Source organism: Phyllobates terribilis, unplaced genomic scaffold (genome assembly GCF_046119375.1).
Source record: "Phyllobates terribilis strain yellow unplaced genomic scaffold, ASM4611937v1 Scaffold_5__5_contigs__length_657084704, whole genome shotgun sequence".
In the NCBI taxonomy this organism is placed as follows: Eukaryota; Metazoa; Chordata; class Amphibia; order Anura; family Dendrobatidae; genus Phyllobates; species Phyllobates terribilis.
In genome coordinates this window covers 68048551-68064875 of record NW_027362765.1, presented here as the reverse complement: position 1 = coordinate 68064875, position 16325 = coordinate 68048551, and the positions used below count along the sequence as shown (strand labels likewise).

At 46.5% G+C, this 16325-nt stretch overlaps 1 protein-coding gene across 1 annotated transcript in view; it reads right to left on the bottom strand.

Moving 5' to 3' along the window:
* LOC141270736 (uncharacterized) overlaps positions 1 to 15484 on the bottom strand; it is a 31732-nt gene extending 16248 nt beyond the window's left edge. Inside the window, exons 1-4 of the mRNA XM_073680830.1 lie at positions 15310 to 15484; positions 15103 to 15226; positions 14926 to 15023; positions 12146 to 12236 (exon numbers count right to left, since the gene is read on the bottom strand). Of these exons, the coding sequence (XP_073536931.1) occupies positions 12146 to 12236; positions 14926 to 15023; positions 15103 to 15226; positions 15310 to 15333 (337 nt within the window). The 5' untranslated portion in view covers positions 15334 to 15484. The remainder of the gene's footprint in view (positions 1 to 12145; positions 12237 to 14925; positions 15024 to 15102; positions 15227 to 15309) is intronic.
* Positions 15485 to 16325: the final 841 nt, after the last annotated feature.

The following is a 16325-nucleotide window of genomic DNA, read 5'->3' as shown; positions in this document are numbered from 1 at the left end:
CCGACTACGCCACCCGTGGATTGCGGTCAGAGTGAACCGCCGCTCCAGGGCAGACCGCTGAGGCTGGTGTTGTGGGTGCAGCAGAGCGTAGCATAACTCCCCACGGGAGGAGTATAGTCTCAGGGCAGTGTATGCGGAGGATGGGGGTGATGGTGCAGGGCAGCAGCAGTAACGACACGGAGTCAGTGATGCAGTCCAGGGCCTTTACTCACAGTTCTTATTATCCAGACCACGTCTGCAGGTAACGGCTGCCCACGTCGTACTGTGCTCACCAGGTGAGGGGCTCAGACAACTCCCAGATAACTTTGGAGCGCTTCACAGGACCCCCTTTGTGTGTCCTTTGTCTGGCCTTTCTTACCAACCCTTCTGTCCGGCTGCCTCGGGCCTCCTCTTGGTAAACTTGGCGCCAGTTTCCCTGACCCTATGTGGTGCCTTCCTAGCGGGTGTAGCGAGGGGCTGCGCCACATAAAATGTCACAGCCTCCTGTTTCTAGCTGAGGGTCGTTTCCTGCCTCCACTAGTTTCGGGGACCGGTCTCCCCCTTTGGCCTGACCCCTCCACGCAGGTGGATTCGGGCGTGCGGTGGCGACTCGCCCGTCCGCTCCCCTGGGATCCCTTCGTTCCTCGTTCCTGGAGCCTTCTCCGCTCCTCTTCCTTCCTTCTCCCTCTTCCAGGCCTGGGCCTCTGTTACTAGGCCCGCCTCCGGAGCAGAGCTCATGCAGAGCCCCTGCTCCCTGCCACTTCTGCTCAGACTTCTCTGCACTGAACTAAGATGGTGCCCACCTTTTATACTCCCTTCTCAATGCACCCAGGAACTGCTTCCTCCCTGCTCCTGCACTACAGGGTTCCCCTTCCTCAGTGTTCCCTCCCCCCACTCCAGCCAGGGACAGGGACTGTCGTGCCCATCTCAGGGGCATATTGGTCGCCCTGGTGTAATGCATGCAGGTGTCGGGTCCTGATCCACACTACATCCTTACCTGAGAGTGAGATATCACACCTCTGGGTGAGGTGCAATACCTCTGTAGCAACCGAGCCCTCAGGGTGCTACAGTTCCATTTATCTTCAGCCTAGGTGACGTATTGCGATACAGGGCCGTGATTTTGGCTATAAAAGGGTCCCCTAGACCCCTACCCCAAGCTTTTTAAGAGAATCATATATGGCGTGCCAGGAGACTCTATGGAATGCTTTCTCAGCATCCAACGAGAGTATCTAATTACAAATTTTTAACTGCATCTAGCCCAGGAAATACTTTGTGCCTAGTAGCAGTGTCTGCTAGTCAGCGGATTATCCCGGCTGTTAAGCAAGCTACACCACCTGTAGTTTGGACACTTAATTTTTTCAAAGGAAATGCTTCGGGACCACGGGATACTCAGTGAAGAGCATCAGGAGGCACCCCAAGGCATAGGGGCTGGGACTGGCAGTAGGATGCCTTGCGGTGGACAGCCGAGCTCGATCCTTATAAAAGCTTTTTAACTGCAGCAGCTTTAGTGGACGCTACTGGAGCTGGAATTACGCGGCTGCTGGCATGAGACTTGCCCTCCAATAGATCCTTGTAAATGGATTTAAAGTGTATTCATTCAAATTAGAGAGACAATTTAAATTAAAAAGCTTAGAGCTGCCTCCACCAAAGGGGGGCTCGCTCGACCCACCAGCGGACAGGCACCAGTATTGGGAGAGGGGGGCTGGCCGTCAGGGTTCACCGCGGCTCTGGCACAAACCCGGCGACGCGGAGGTGGCACGGGCAGGAGCGGACTGAACGTGTCGGCTTCTCACTTTTTGGATTTTAGAAGGGCATGACATGCCTATATCTGTGTCTCCCCCTCCTTTTACTTCTCCACCTCTTTTCTTTTCGCATGACTATATGTACTTGTCACTTTTCCATGTGTTAGTTGTGTCTTCTGAGCAGTTTGTCAGCTTTTGGACACCTTTGAAGGTGTTTTCTATGTGTTTCTATGTGTTTTTGTTTGCCTGCCATTGGTTTTAACGGTGTTCGAAGGTGTTCGACGAACAGTTCGGCGAACACACGGGTGTTCGACGAACCGAACCGAACTCGAACACTACGGGGGTGGCTCAACACTAGTGTTTATGAAGAGATGTACAAGTGCATCTCACTAAATTAGAATATCATCAAAAAATTAATTTATTTCTGTTCACTTCAATACAAAAAGTGAAACTCATATATTATATAGTCATTTCAAACAGAGTAATCTATTTCAAGTGTTTATTTCTGTTAATGTTGATGATTATGGCTCACAGCCAATGAAAACACAAAAGTCATTATCTCAGTAAATTAGAATACTTTATAACAACAGCTTGAAAAATGTTTTTAAAATCTGAAATGTTGGCCTACTGAAATGTATGTTCAGGAAATGCACTCATTAATTGGTTGGGGCTCCTTTTGCATTAATTACTGCATCATTGCGGCGTGGCATGGAGGCGATCAGCCTGTGGCACGGCTGAGGTGTTATGGAAGCCCAGGTTGATAGCAGCCTTCAGCTCGTCTGCATTGTTGGGTCTGGTGTATCTCATCTTCCTCTTGACAATACCCCATAGATTCTCTATTGGGTTAAGGTCAGACGAGCTTGCTGGCTAATCAAGCACAGTGATACTGTTGTTTTTAAACCAGGTATTGGTACTTTTGGCAGGGTGAACAGGTGCCAAGTCCTGCTGGAGAAAGAAATTTCCATATCCAAAGAGCTTGTCGGCAGAGGCAAGCATGAAGTGCTCTTAAATTTCCTGGTAGACGGCTGTGCTGACTTTGGTCTTGATAAAACACAGTGGACCTACACCAGCAGATGACATGGCTCCCCAAACCATCACTGCTTGTGGAGACTTCACACTAGACCTCAAGCAGCTTGGATTGTGTGCCTATCCACTCTTCTTCCAGACTCTGGGACCTTGATTTCCAAATGAAAATTGGAACTCTGGGACCTTGTGGAGTGTGTCAATGACTGCCTTCTGGACATCTGTCAAGTCAGCAGTCTTCCCCATGATTGTGGAGCCTACTGAAACAGACTAAGGGACCTTTTTAAATTCTTAGGAAGCCTTTGCAGGTTTTTTTTGTTAATTATTTTAATTTACTGAGATAATTACTTTTGTGTTTTCATTGGCTGTAAGCCATAATCATCAACATTAACAGAAATAAACACTTGAAATAGATCACTCTGTTTGTAATGACTCTATATAATATATGAGTTTCATTTTTTGTAAGAATTGAAATAAATTAACTTTTTGATGATATTCTAATTTAGTGAGTTGCACCTGTAGTTCCTAATCTTTTCTAGTGTCACCAGAATGGGCCTGTAATTATCTTTTTACTGCTGAAACATCTAGCCACCTGATGACCTACAAGATGGGGAAACGTGTCAAGGCAATAAGGCAGCCCGTCTAAGAAGGACAAGCATTGAATAAGTTATACATTTTGTCTGTTATATACTACAGGGGTCTCCCTTTAGATTTACATACCTGATGCTGCCTGTATTAATATAGGTTACATCATATGAAGCTTGAACAGAGACAACTAGGGAGAGACAGGGAGAACCACCATTGAGGAGGGGACGCCACATCTCGTATATCTAGGGTGCCAACCTCCGTGGCTAGGCAGAACCAGCCTAGGTATTGATCTAGCGTTCCACAGGTTATTATTTTGGTGTTGCCTGGGACATTTATACCACTCAGTATCTCTGACCTAGATATACAGTAGTGTTCACAATAATAGCATTGTGTTCAAAAACATGAGTTAAGCACAAAATCTTTACACTAGTTTTTACTTCCATGCATTGAGAACATTGCAAACTGTTTTCTAATTCAATAAAAAAAACGGACCGTCACATCTAAAACAGAAAACTGGTGTGTACAGGTGCTTACCAAGAGTAGCCACCTCTGTATACAACTAACAAATAAAGTAGCACTCTGTAACGCTAAGTATGCAAACATTATAAATATTTGAAATTTGAACAGCAATACTGCTCAAGAAAATAGAAATAATTGAGAAATCTTAGCGCATTAATTGGCCAAGTCATGTGTACCAGGTAGCCATGATAAGGCGCTTCTCAATAAAAGGACCTTACTAGTGTGTATCATGGTAAGCTATTCCACCAATGAACATGCATAGTAATGTGCACAGCAACTGCTCCACCCTCAAGTTAAGGTGATGATTCAGACATGAGGAAGACGGTAAGGAGATCCTTGAAAAAGTTGGCCCCGAGTGACGAGGTCGATGCGTTCTTGACTGTTTTCAGAAGGGTGGTGGAACTGGAAAAATTGCCTCTGGAGCACTGGGCGAAGGTTCTGGCCCCATATCCACTTGAACCGCAAAAGGCCTATTATGGCCTGTCCTTGCAGGGCACAAAAGAGTACGCCAAGTTGAAAATGGAGATCTTGGCATGCTTAGGGTGACTGACTAAGGGCGCAACGGATGCACCACTGGGCTTATCATACTGACAAATTCCCCCACACCTCCTGGGGCCAAATATTCAACCTCCCGGTTCAAAAGTGGTTGCAACCAGTATCTTCTTCCCCAGCTTCTATGGTGGAGAGGGTCATCATGGACAGGTTCAAACACTCCTTTCAGAGGCCGATGCACTCCTGGATTGCCCAGGGAGATCCGTGGAATGCCTATGACCTGATGGAAAGGTACCAGATGGTCGAGAGTTCCTTGGGGAAGTAAGGGGTCTTAACATCTCCATACTGGGGTTCCGAAAAGGGGGTTGACGCCATAAAGAAGGGAACTAGAGTCACATCTAGGGGCGTACTAGAGCCCAGGAGGCTTTTGAGTTGTAGTCAAAGGCCCCATCTAATAATGTGATTTGTTGGTGGCGTCACACCCCAAGACTCATAGCCGCCCAATGCCCCATGACCTCCGAGGCAACTGACTACAGCATCATTGGGTGTTGCTGCCGTATTATGCATATCCTGCCTGAAGTGTTCATCCTCAATCCAGCGAGGGGCTACAGGTATGTCCCATATCAGTGAACATTTCACATTTCAAAAAATTAGGGCCATACACAACTAAAGTGACATCAAGTCTACCAGAGTAGAAATAGTATAATGGAGACGGACACCCCTTTAACTAGAGAAAACACACTGGATAGAAACTCAACCAAAAGTCTCCACATGTCAAAAAACTATTTATAACATCAACAGCAGGCACAGAAGCCACAACAAAGATGTCAGAGACTGCAATAACGCGAGATCAATGCAGCACATTAAAAGCTATACCATGGCCTAGTCTCCACAGTCTGTGACTGGGGTGCAAAAGTCCTTAGAGATCCATGACTTATTCATCTTGATGAAAGTTAGGAGGTCTACACTTTCAGTGAAATGACTCACAGAAATTGCTTCTGCCACTTACGCTGCTACTGTTAATGTTTTTGCGTTGAAGAATTGACATTCCCGGGGTTGGAAGTCTACAAATGCGATGCACCCTGTGTGCCTCACTGCTATCGTGGGGAAAACCCCTCTTAAGGTTGTCTACAAGAGTGTTTTGATACTCTAGCATGTGCGCGTCCCTTTCCAGGACGGGAAATATCTGGCAAAATTTACTCTTGTACTGTGAAGCTAACAGAGTGGCAACCCAGTAGTCAGCATTATTTCGAATCCTAAAAATACGGGGATCATGCTGCAGATAGTGCAGCAAGAAGGCGCTCATGTCGGGCTCTTCCATTCGGACCAAGCCCATGGTGTGTTGGTGGCAGGGTAACACTGGTGCTTGCTTCCTCCGTCCCCTCCCACCATCCACTTACAACAGAGAGAGGATCATTATCCTCTTCATCTCTATACTGTGGCGCGCCCATCACCTATTCCTCCTCGTCCACCTCCTCCATTTGTTCCTCGGCTCCTGCCCCTTCACTAACAGTTTGTCTGGTACCACGAGCCCACCCTCGATCACTGTAATCCACCCTCCCTTGCACCCGCCTGTGCGACAACAGTCTGGAACTTAGAGATATTACACTGTGTGCAGAATTATTAGGCAAGTTGTATTTTAGAGGATTATTTTTATTATTGATCAACAACTATGTTCTCAATCAACCCAAAAGACTCATAAATATTCAAGCTTAATATTTTTGGAAGTTGGAGTGTTTTTTTTTTAGATTTGGCTATCTTAGGAGGATATCTGTTTGTGCAGGTAACTATTACTGCGCAGAATTATTAGGCAACTTAATAAAAACCAAATATAATCCCATCTCACTTGTTTATTTTCACCAGGTAAACCAATATCGGTGCACAAAATTTAGAAATAAACATTTCTGACATGCAAAAACAAAAACCAAAAAAATTAGTGATCAATATAGCAACCTTTCTTTATGATGACACTCAACAGCCTTCCATCCATAGATTCTGTCAGTTGCTTGATCTGTTTTCGATCAACATTGCGTGCAGCAGCCACCACAGCCTCCCAGACACTGTTCAGAGAGGTGTTTTCCCTGTTTTCCCTTCCTCTAGATCTCACATTTTATGATGGACCACAGGTTTTCTATGGGGTTCAGATCAGGTGAACAAGGGGGCCATGCCATTATTTTTTCTTCTTTTAGACCTTTACTGGTCAGCCACGCTGTGGAGTAGTTGGATGCATGTGATGGAGCATTGTCCTGCATGAAAATCATGTTTTTCTTGAACGATACCAACTTCTTCCTATACCACTGCTTGAAGAAGTTGTCTTCCAGAAACTGGCAGTAGGTCTGAGAGTTGAGCTTCACTCCATCCTTAACCCAAAAAGGTCCCACAAGTTCATCTTTGATGATACCAGCCTATACCAGTACCCCACCTCCACCTTGCTGGCGTCTGAGTCGGAGTGGAGCTCTCTGTCCTTTACTGATCTCGCCTCTGGCCCATCCATCTGGCCCATCAAGAGTCACTCTCATTTCATCAGTCCATAAAACCTTTGAAAAATCAGTCTTAAGATATTTCTTGGCCCATTCTTGACGTTTTATCTTATGTTTCTTGTTCAAAGGTGGTCGTTTTTCAGCCTTCCTTACCTTGGCCATGTCCCTGAGTATTGCACACCTTGTGGTTTTTGATACTCCAGTAACGTTGCAGCTCTGAAATATGGCAAAACTGGTGGCGAATGGCATCTTGGCAGCTTCACGCTTGATTTTCCTCAATTTATGGGCAGTTATTTTCCGCCTTTTTTGGCCAACACGCTTCTTGCGACCCTGTTGGCTATTTGCCATGAAACACTTGATTGTTCGGTGATCACGCTTCAAAAGTTTGGAATTTTCAAGACTGCTGCATCCCTCTGCAAGACATCTCACAATTTTGGACTTTTCAGAGCCCGTTAAATCTCTCTTCTGACCCATTTTGCCAAAGGAAAGAAAGTTGCCTAATAATTAAGCACACCTTATATACGGTGTTGATGTCATTAGTTAACACCCCTCCTCATTACAGAGATGCACATCCCCAGATTTACTTAATTGGTAGTTGGCTCTCAAGCCTATGCAGCTTGGAGTAGGACAACATGTATAAAAAGTATCATGTGATCAAAATACTCATTTGCCTAATAATTCGGCACACAGTGTATTTATCTCTTCCGCATCCTCCTCTGCTTTCGCTGGAACCACCACCTCCTCCCGCAGACTATTCAGTGTTCTCCAGCATGTAGATGACCGGAATAGAGATTCTGATGATGGCATCGTCAGCATTAACCATCTTAGTAGAAAATTCAAAACTGTGCAGAAGGGTACAGGGGTCCTTAATCTATGCCCACTCCACAAACGTGATTTTCACCACATCTGTACTGCGTTGGCCCAGGCTATGCAACATGAGATACTACATCAGGGCTTGCCACTGCAACATGTGTAGAGTGGAATTCCACCGTGTCGGCACATCGCATATCAACCAGTTAACCTATTATGGCCAAAGACCTCTGTAGCGATGTGAGTCGATGACCCACAGGGTGCGACCGGTGGAAGTGAACACACAGCGACTGTGCTTTCTGCAGCAAGGCATCCAGGCCGTGATAGTGGCGGAGAAATTGCTGTACCACAAGGTTGAGAACGTGAGCCATGCAAGGCATGTGTGGGAGGTTGCCCGGAGTAGGGCCACCACCAGGTTTGCACCGTTATCGCACACGGCCTTCCCTGGCTCCAGGTTCAGCTGTCCACAACTCTTGAGCTGTTTTACTGCGATCTCCAAGGCATATTAATTTTAACACTGCCTAATTGCGGTGAGCCCTGGCTGCGCAGTACAGAGGTCGGGGGATTCTATCTGCAATGTTGGAATGCATGGCTCATTAAGGCACAGATTCAGGGCGCAGGTGGAGCCCTTAGAGGAAGGGGAGGAGGCAGAAGCAGTGGAGGAAGTGTTACATACAGAGGTTTATCCCGCAAGCCTTGGGGATTCAAAGACTTGTGGAGCAGCCCCTTCCCCGTCTGCCCCCACAGTCACCAGAGTCACCCACTGCTCAGTCAGCGAGATTTAACACCCCTGGCCATGCTTGCTTGTCCAGGTGTCTGTAGTGAAATGCACACAGGCAGACATATTTTTTCAAGGAACAGGTGATGTTGTCTGCGACATGCTGGTGTAGCGCAGCCACAGCTTTCTTAGAGAAGTAATGGCGACTGGGCAACTGGTACTCGGGGACTGGGATGGCCTTTAGCATTCCTTTCGAAAAACAGTCTGTATCCACCAGGCGGAAAGGCCGCATTTCCGTGGCCAACAGATTGCAGATGGTGGAGTTCAAGCTCTTAGCTTTGTCATGTGTAGGATGAAACAATCTTTTACGTGACCATAACTGCAGGACTGAGGGCTGGCTGCTGTGCTGAGCAGGGCTGTGGAGTCGGTAAGCCAAATCTCTGACTCAGACTCCTCAATTTCTATGTCACCGACTCCAGGGCTCCCTCATACATGGCTCATGTTTAAGTGATAAATTTAAAAAACTCTAGACCCTTAGATCAGGAATAGGACATTTCATAACTTTCCCAAATTCTTATGAAAAAATATTCCCCATAAATTGCATTTAACTACGTACCCTATTTATTATATATTTTATGAGTTGGTCCATTTTATACCGACTCCACCAAAATAGACACAGACTCAGACTCCACGACTCTGACTCCACAGCCCTGGTGCTGAGAGAGGGTGGAGTAGGGTGAACACGACAAACTGGTGGACTGTGAGTGAGGTGCAGGCGTTGATGTCACAGTGGATTGAGAAAGATGTGGTGTGCTCGGTGAAACAAAAACAGCAGACATGTCCACTTCCGTAACAGCTGACGGGCTCTCACCCTGATTTGAGCGGGTAAACAAGTGGAGGTTCTGGGGCCGGAGATCTGTGTGAGAAAACTTGGCACGGTAACGGAGGAGGAATAAGCAGCAAATGCAGTTGATTGGGAGGACAGTGGTTGGTGAGGCCCACTAGTCCGCAATTTATCGCAGTGAGATTCCCAGACTAACGCTTGTTGATCATGCATGTGCCAGATCATGTATGCAGTAGTCAAATTATTGCAATTTTTACTTATTCTGAGTTGTTTTTTTGCAAAGCTGGCAGATAACATGAGTTGGGTCATCCTTTGCGTCCGGAAAAAAAACCCAGGCCAGGCAACCCTTGCCGCCACTGCAAACGGCAGACCCGCGACCACTGTCACAGTTGTGACTGAGGATGCAGTGCTTGTCGTGGTTGCATCACTCCTTGTCTGTGCGGGAGGCCGCAAAGTAACCTCGTCTTCCTCCTCCTCCTCTGCTGAGCTACTCAGATGTGTGCCTTCTGGGTTCACACCAAGTGGGATCTACTACCTCATCGTCATCCTCTCTGTTCTCCCACTCCTCGCCTAAGAGTCACCCTCCTCTTCTTCCTGACCTGACAGCACAGTACAGTCCGTGTGCGCCTCAGGTATCTGAGTCTCATCAGGATCACCTCCCCCCGGGGGTGAACGTCTGGTGACAAGGGTTAGGATTATGCTTAGACCCTAATTCGTCCAGCCCTGGATCCAACTGAAAGAAATGTTGGGCATGGGTGCAGATGCTTTCCTCCTCTTGAGTCTGTGAATCTTTGGAGAAGACCTCTGATGCCCAAGGCATAGAATGTGTGAACATCTCTGCAGACTCGGTCATCTGTGGTTCCTTACAGTCAGATGGGCAGTTGGAGAATTGTGAGACGGGGGGAAACTAGGGTAATTGGGGTGTCATCTCTGAGGACTGTACTGTGTATGATGTTGAAGAGGAGAGGCCACTTGATGCAGCACTTACCACCCACTGGAGCACATGCTATTTCTGGCCCTCATCTACAAGGAGTACCGCTGTGCGGCTACCAAAGAAAGGGAGTGGAGTAGCTCATCCAGTAACAGAAGTGGTCAGTTGTATTTGGATAGGATGTGACGGTGTTTATTCATTAGAGCTTTCACTAACATTACCACCTACCCCACGTACATCTTGAACACCAAGCCTATTCCCCCTTCCACCACGACCTCACGTTTTCCTACTCATTTTGGGATGTACCCTTCCCCTCTTTTAACCAGCTGTTTAACAAACCTATGCCTACACCGGTCAGTGACCTGCCACTAAAATACCAATCAGTATTTATTTGCTCAAATAATATGGCTGGAGCTCGCTATTAGCAAAAAAAATTTAGATTTTCTAATGTGGAGCCCTGGAAAGAGCAGAATCTCAGCACAAAACAATTACAAGCTCGGATGTGGCCTGGTTTATGTAGCATGGTAGTACCAGATACAAATTTACAGTTTCAAAGGTGTACTCCTGCGTGGAGCACAATTTCAGTTCTAAGCTGAAACGTGCCTCTGTCTGGACCATACTATTGGCAAAAACGATTGATCTGCTGGAAGGTCGATTTCACAGCCACACAGGATCCTATCTATCTAAACTATCTGACTTACAAGCAACCACCTAGCTAGGTATCTCACTCTCTCACTATCCAGTAGCAGAGTTTTGGCACAAAAAAAATAGTGCCTCTATGGAGAGGGACATGTGACTTTAACTATCAATGACACAAGCCATTGTGTCTGGACGTTGTGGATTGTTCCTGCGCCCTGATTGGCTGCCCGAATCTCCATACAATAAGTTACGATTAAAAAAAAAAAAAATTAATAACAACAGTCCACCACACCTCTGACCTCTCCCCACGCCCTTCCCTCATCAAACACGTTACCCCGCTCATCATACAGCACCACTATCCTAGCCAAATTCCTAAAAGATACACTAGTGGAAAAGCGATAATTTACCAAATTTTGGCAGAATTTTGCCAATTTTGAGTAAAATAGCTCGGGGGTCCGATTACGAATTCGAATGTTTGTGCCGAATTTAAAATTGGTGAAGGTTTTCCCAAACATGTTCGCTCAACTCTACTAAACACTAACCTGTGTCCGAGTGGTCATAGACACAAACTGTGGCACCAAGTCCCATGAGATTGGTGTAGTCAAAGCACAGCTGTCAACTTACACCCATCAGAAATGTTGCTCCAAACCATCTTTAAATTGGGTACCATTTCTGGTGAGGCACTTACCACCGAGAAGAGGTAGTGTGTGCACATCTGAATGAATTCAGCATTACTTACCCCACCACCTCCCTTCATTAAAGACTGGTGTGCATGGTGCCGATCTTGAGGAGATTGTCCAAGACTTACTTTTTTTTTTTTTTTTTTACTATGGGCCTAAAACTAAACAGGCAGGTATTTGCTAACAGAGTCAATAACCAGCCTGCTGTACTCAGTGCTGTGTCAGAGTTGTCACCGAACGCTCCTGCCAGTGATTTATCTGCTCCATGTCAAAAAGCAGCTCTTCTTCCAGGCTGCTCTGTCGATAGGGCATGACTTCCAATGTCAATCACCATGACAGCCAGCTTTCCGCAGTTAAACTAACACAGCATGACATCGGCAGTCATGCCCGATCAACAGAGCAGAGTGGAGGAGAAGCTGAATCACCACTAAGGAGCCGTCTGTGACCACTATGCGTCAGTAGAGATCGGCAGCAGGCACAAAAGGTAGGTATGAAACAACTACCTGCATCATTGTTCTTAGCACATTGTAAAAATAAAAAAAGAATAGTCCCAGGTAACCCCATAATGAATCAGCCCCTACATCCACATCAAAAGTTTCATGTGAACACACCCGAAAAAACACAAACAGCTAAAGTTACTCTGCAAGTCAGTGACTGATTAGAACCTGTGACTTCTCTGCATTTAGTGATTGATACTCACCTGTGCGGTTATCTGTAGGAATCTCCTCTTTACACCACTCATCACCCCTCACATATGTCTCTGTAGTATTAATATGGGGCAGATCTTCACCCTAAAAGAAATATTGTGAAAGGCACAGGCAGATGAAGACATTTGAGAAGGTTCAGACAACATCTAATGTCTATGATCAGCTTTATCCAGTCATCTCCACCAAGTATAAAACATACACTGAATGGCCACATTACTAGAGACACCCATCTAGTACCACGTAGGATCTTCTTTCCCCTTCAGAACCTCAGTAATTAATCACGTCATAGATTGTACAAGGTGTTGAGATTATTCCCCAGGAATATTGGCCCATGCCAACAGGATAGGTTCTTGCAGTTGACGTATATTAGATGAAGGTGCTGACATGCTCTGAACAACCAATTCTACCTCGTCCCAGAGATTCTTGATAGGGTTAAGATCTGAGGATGGTGAAGGCGGGAAAACAAGGAAAACTCAGTCATGTTTCTGGTGTAAAGGAATGGACGATCCTGGAAACTCCTGAAAACAATTGCTGTATGCCATATAGGTATATTTGTGGTGCTGCAAGATATACTGTTATTGCAGGACACTGATGAAAAAGTACTGTAACTATATGGATAATGCTCTGGTTTATTGTAGTCACTTTTATGTGATAGTTATGGACTGTAGGCAGCTAAGCAAGGGAGAGTTACAGAGGGTCAGCCCTGCAGCTGGGCAGGGGAGAGTTACAGAGGGTCAGCCCTGCAGCTGACAGGGGAGAGTTACAGAAGGTCAGCCCTGGAGCTGGGCAGGGGAGAGTTACAGAGGGTCAGCCCTGCAGCTGGGCAGGAGAGAGTTACAGAGGGACAGCCCTGCAGCTGGGCAGGGGAGAGTTACAGAGGGTCAGCCCTGCAGCTGGGCAGGAGAGAGTTACAGAAGGTCAGCCCTGGAGCTGGGCAGGGGAGAGTTACAGAGGGTCAGTCCAGCAGCTGGGCAGGGGAGAGTTACAGAGGGTCAGCCCTGGAGTTGGGCAGGGGAGAGTTACAGAGGGTCAGCCCTGGAGCTGTGCAGGGGAGAGTTATAGAGGGTCATCCTTGCAGCTGGGCAGGGGAGAGTTACAGAGGGTCAGCCCTACAGCTGGGCAGGGGTGCGTTACAGAGGGTTAGCCCTGCAGCTGGACATGGGAGCGTTACAGAGGGTCAGCCCTGCAGCTGGACATGGGAGCGTTACAGAGGGTCAGCCCTGCAGCTGGGCAGGAGAGAGTTACAGAGGGTCAGTCCTGAGGCTGGGCAGAGGAGAGTTACAGAGGGTCAGCCCTGCAGCTGGGCAGGGGAGAGTTACAGAGGGTCAGCCCTGCAGCTGGGCAGGGGAGAGTTACAGAGGGTCAGCCCTGAGGCTGGATATGGGAGAGTTACAGAGGGTCAGCCCTGCAGCTGGGCAGGGGAGAGTTACAGAGGGTCAGCCCTGCAGCCGGGCAGGGGAGAGTTACAGAGGGTCAGCCCTGCAGCTGGGCAGGGGAGAGTTACAGAGGGTCAGCCCTGAGGCTGGATATGGGAGAGTTACAGAGTGTCAGCCCTGCAGTTGGGCAGGGGAGAGTTACAGAGGGTCAGCCCTGAGGCTGGATATGTGAGAGTTACAGAGGGTCAGCCCTGCAGCTGGGCAGGGGAGAGTTACAGAGGGTCAGCCCTGCAGCCGGGCAGGGGAGAGTTACAGAGGGTCAGCCCTGCAGCAGGACAGGGGAGAGTTACAGAGGGTCAGCCATGTAGCTGGGAGGAGTCTTGGGAGATATTTCTAGGTGGTACACGGTATATAAAATAGACTGTAGTTGTAGTGCATGTTTCCTATGTGGGCCCCTGTAGAGTGAGGTTGCGCTATTGCTCATTGTTGGCACTTGCGGCAAGATATGAGGTGTAATGAGAAAATGTATAAAACTCATGATCATTATTTAAGTAAGGGACTAGAGTCTAATGTCCCCCATACAGCAATGATACCGCAACATCACGCGGTGAGTACTCTGAATATCATGCTCAAAAGAAAGATTGGAGTAACCATGAACCACCAATACAATTAAAACAGAAATGCTTATTAGAAAAAAATCATTTAAAAATGATTAGGAAAGCAAAGGATTACAGACGTGTGTGCTCACCCATAGTGAGGGGAGGGCAGACTTGGTGAGACCCTGTCAACATTGCCCCGACGCGCGTTTCGCGTACAGCTTCCTCAAGGGGAGGTAAGCTGTACGTAAACTGCGCATCAGGGCAGTGCTGACAGGGCCTCACCAAGTCTCCCCTCCCCTCCCTATGGGTGGTAAGCATACAAGTCTGTAATCTTTTGCTTTTCTATGCTTATGGCCATTGGACCTCTTATTATATGTTGTGATTTGTTACATAGACTCTATATATTGCTTGATACTTTGGATTGATTTGGTGGCTCTCAGTTTGTTATTTTTCCTTATTCATGACATCCTGTTATAAGTTTGATAAAATGTTTTTAATGATTTTTTTCTAATAAGCATTTCTGTTTTAATTGTATTGGTGGTTCATGCTTACTCCAATCTTTCTTTTGAGCATGATATAAGGTGTGCCGTCTGAGCCTGACGGTTGCATAGAAATACATGCTGTCATTCTCAGGTTGGGAGAGCCGCAGGCCAGTCCGAGCATTGTGATGCAATCCCTGTCCAAGTTATACAACCGTCTGAGTCTTCCCTTATATTGGTGGATAAAACAAAAAAGACTAAACACACAAGACCCTCACAGCCTTCTACATATCATGGGAAGATTCTTCTCTTCATCTACCTGATGATCCCGAGGAACATTGGAAACTTCTTCTTCACAGTCAAGTGGAAGAAGAGGACGCGGACATCTCTCTGGTGTTGTCCTCTTACTGGATAGAACTATAGAAAACACAGGGACGGAATTCATTCTTTACATACAGATAATTATAGGCCGTGTGTATTTAGTCCTGTCTATTACCTGGTGATGTGAGGGGCTGGGGAACCTCCATCATGACGTCCTTGTACAGATCTTTGTGTCCTTCTAAAAACTCCCATTCCTCCATGGATAAATAGATGGCGACATCCTGACACCTTATAGGAACCTGACACATACAATGATACAGTCATCCCCCCGATCCCTTCATAGCGTTACTGTATAATGTCCCAGCATTCCCAGCAGTGTCACCTCTCCAGTCAGCAGCTCAATCATCTTGTAGGTGAGTTCTAGGATCTTCTGGTCATTGATGTCCTCATGTATCAAGGGGTGAGGTGGAGGCCCCGTGATTGGGCTCAGGGGTCTTCCCCATCCCTCAGACACAGAGTCCTGACAGCGATCACTAGAGGTCTTCTTCACTACTGTGTAATCCTGGTTATGGAGAGACACATTAATAAATCTCACTACAGACATCTCCAGAGTCCTCACCTCTCCAGTTCTGTCCATCTGTTATTCCCATAGATAAGAATGATGTAATGTGACGTCATCAGAATCTCTCACCTCTCCGGTAAGCCAGAAGAGGATCTCTAGGGTGAGGTGTAATATCCTCTCCACCATCTTGTCCCTGTCCCTATCCATCCTTGATGGTCAATCAGGAAAATTCTCTTATGTAGAAGATCTCCACTGAGAGGATCCGATATTGTAGGGACCTGAATGGGGAGAAGATGACGATGTAACATCATAAAGATCCCATGTAAGAAATCTCCGGAGCTGTTACAGGCTTCACATGATCACTACATCCAGTCATGGCCCTGTCCTGCCCCCGGTATAACACACAATCACATTATAGTCACATACAGAGATTTATCACATAATGTCTCAAACACAGCACTAAAAACATAGAACAAATCTAAAAAGAAAAATCTAAATTATCTGAATCTTTGCTAAATATTTAACTGACGCAGTGGTCACGTATGCACAGTGTCAGAGATATCAGCACAGACTGAGAAGAGATGGCGGAAGTGGAAGATATTAATCCCATATATAGAAGTCAGTCCAGTACAGGTAATAGAGTCCGACTAGGAGGAAAGAAGGAAAAATCAAAAAAGAAGGGGGATGAGGAGAAGATATTGAAAAGACCATACAAAGAGAGATAGAATTAATAAGTTGAAATCATTGTGGTCTGTATGAAAAAACTAATCTAAACATGTGATCACCAGAGCACACATTCACACATTCGGTCACATTTATAGAAGATGGTTTTAACG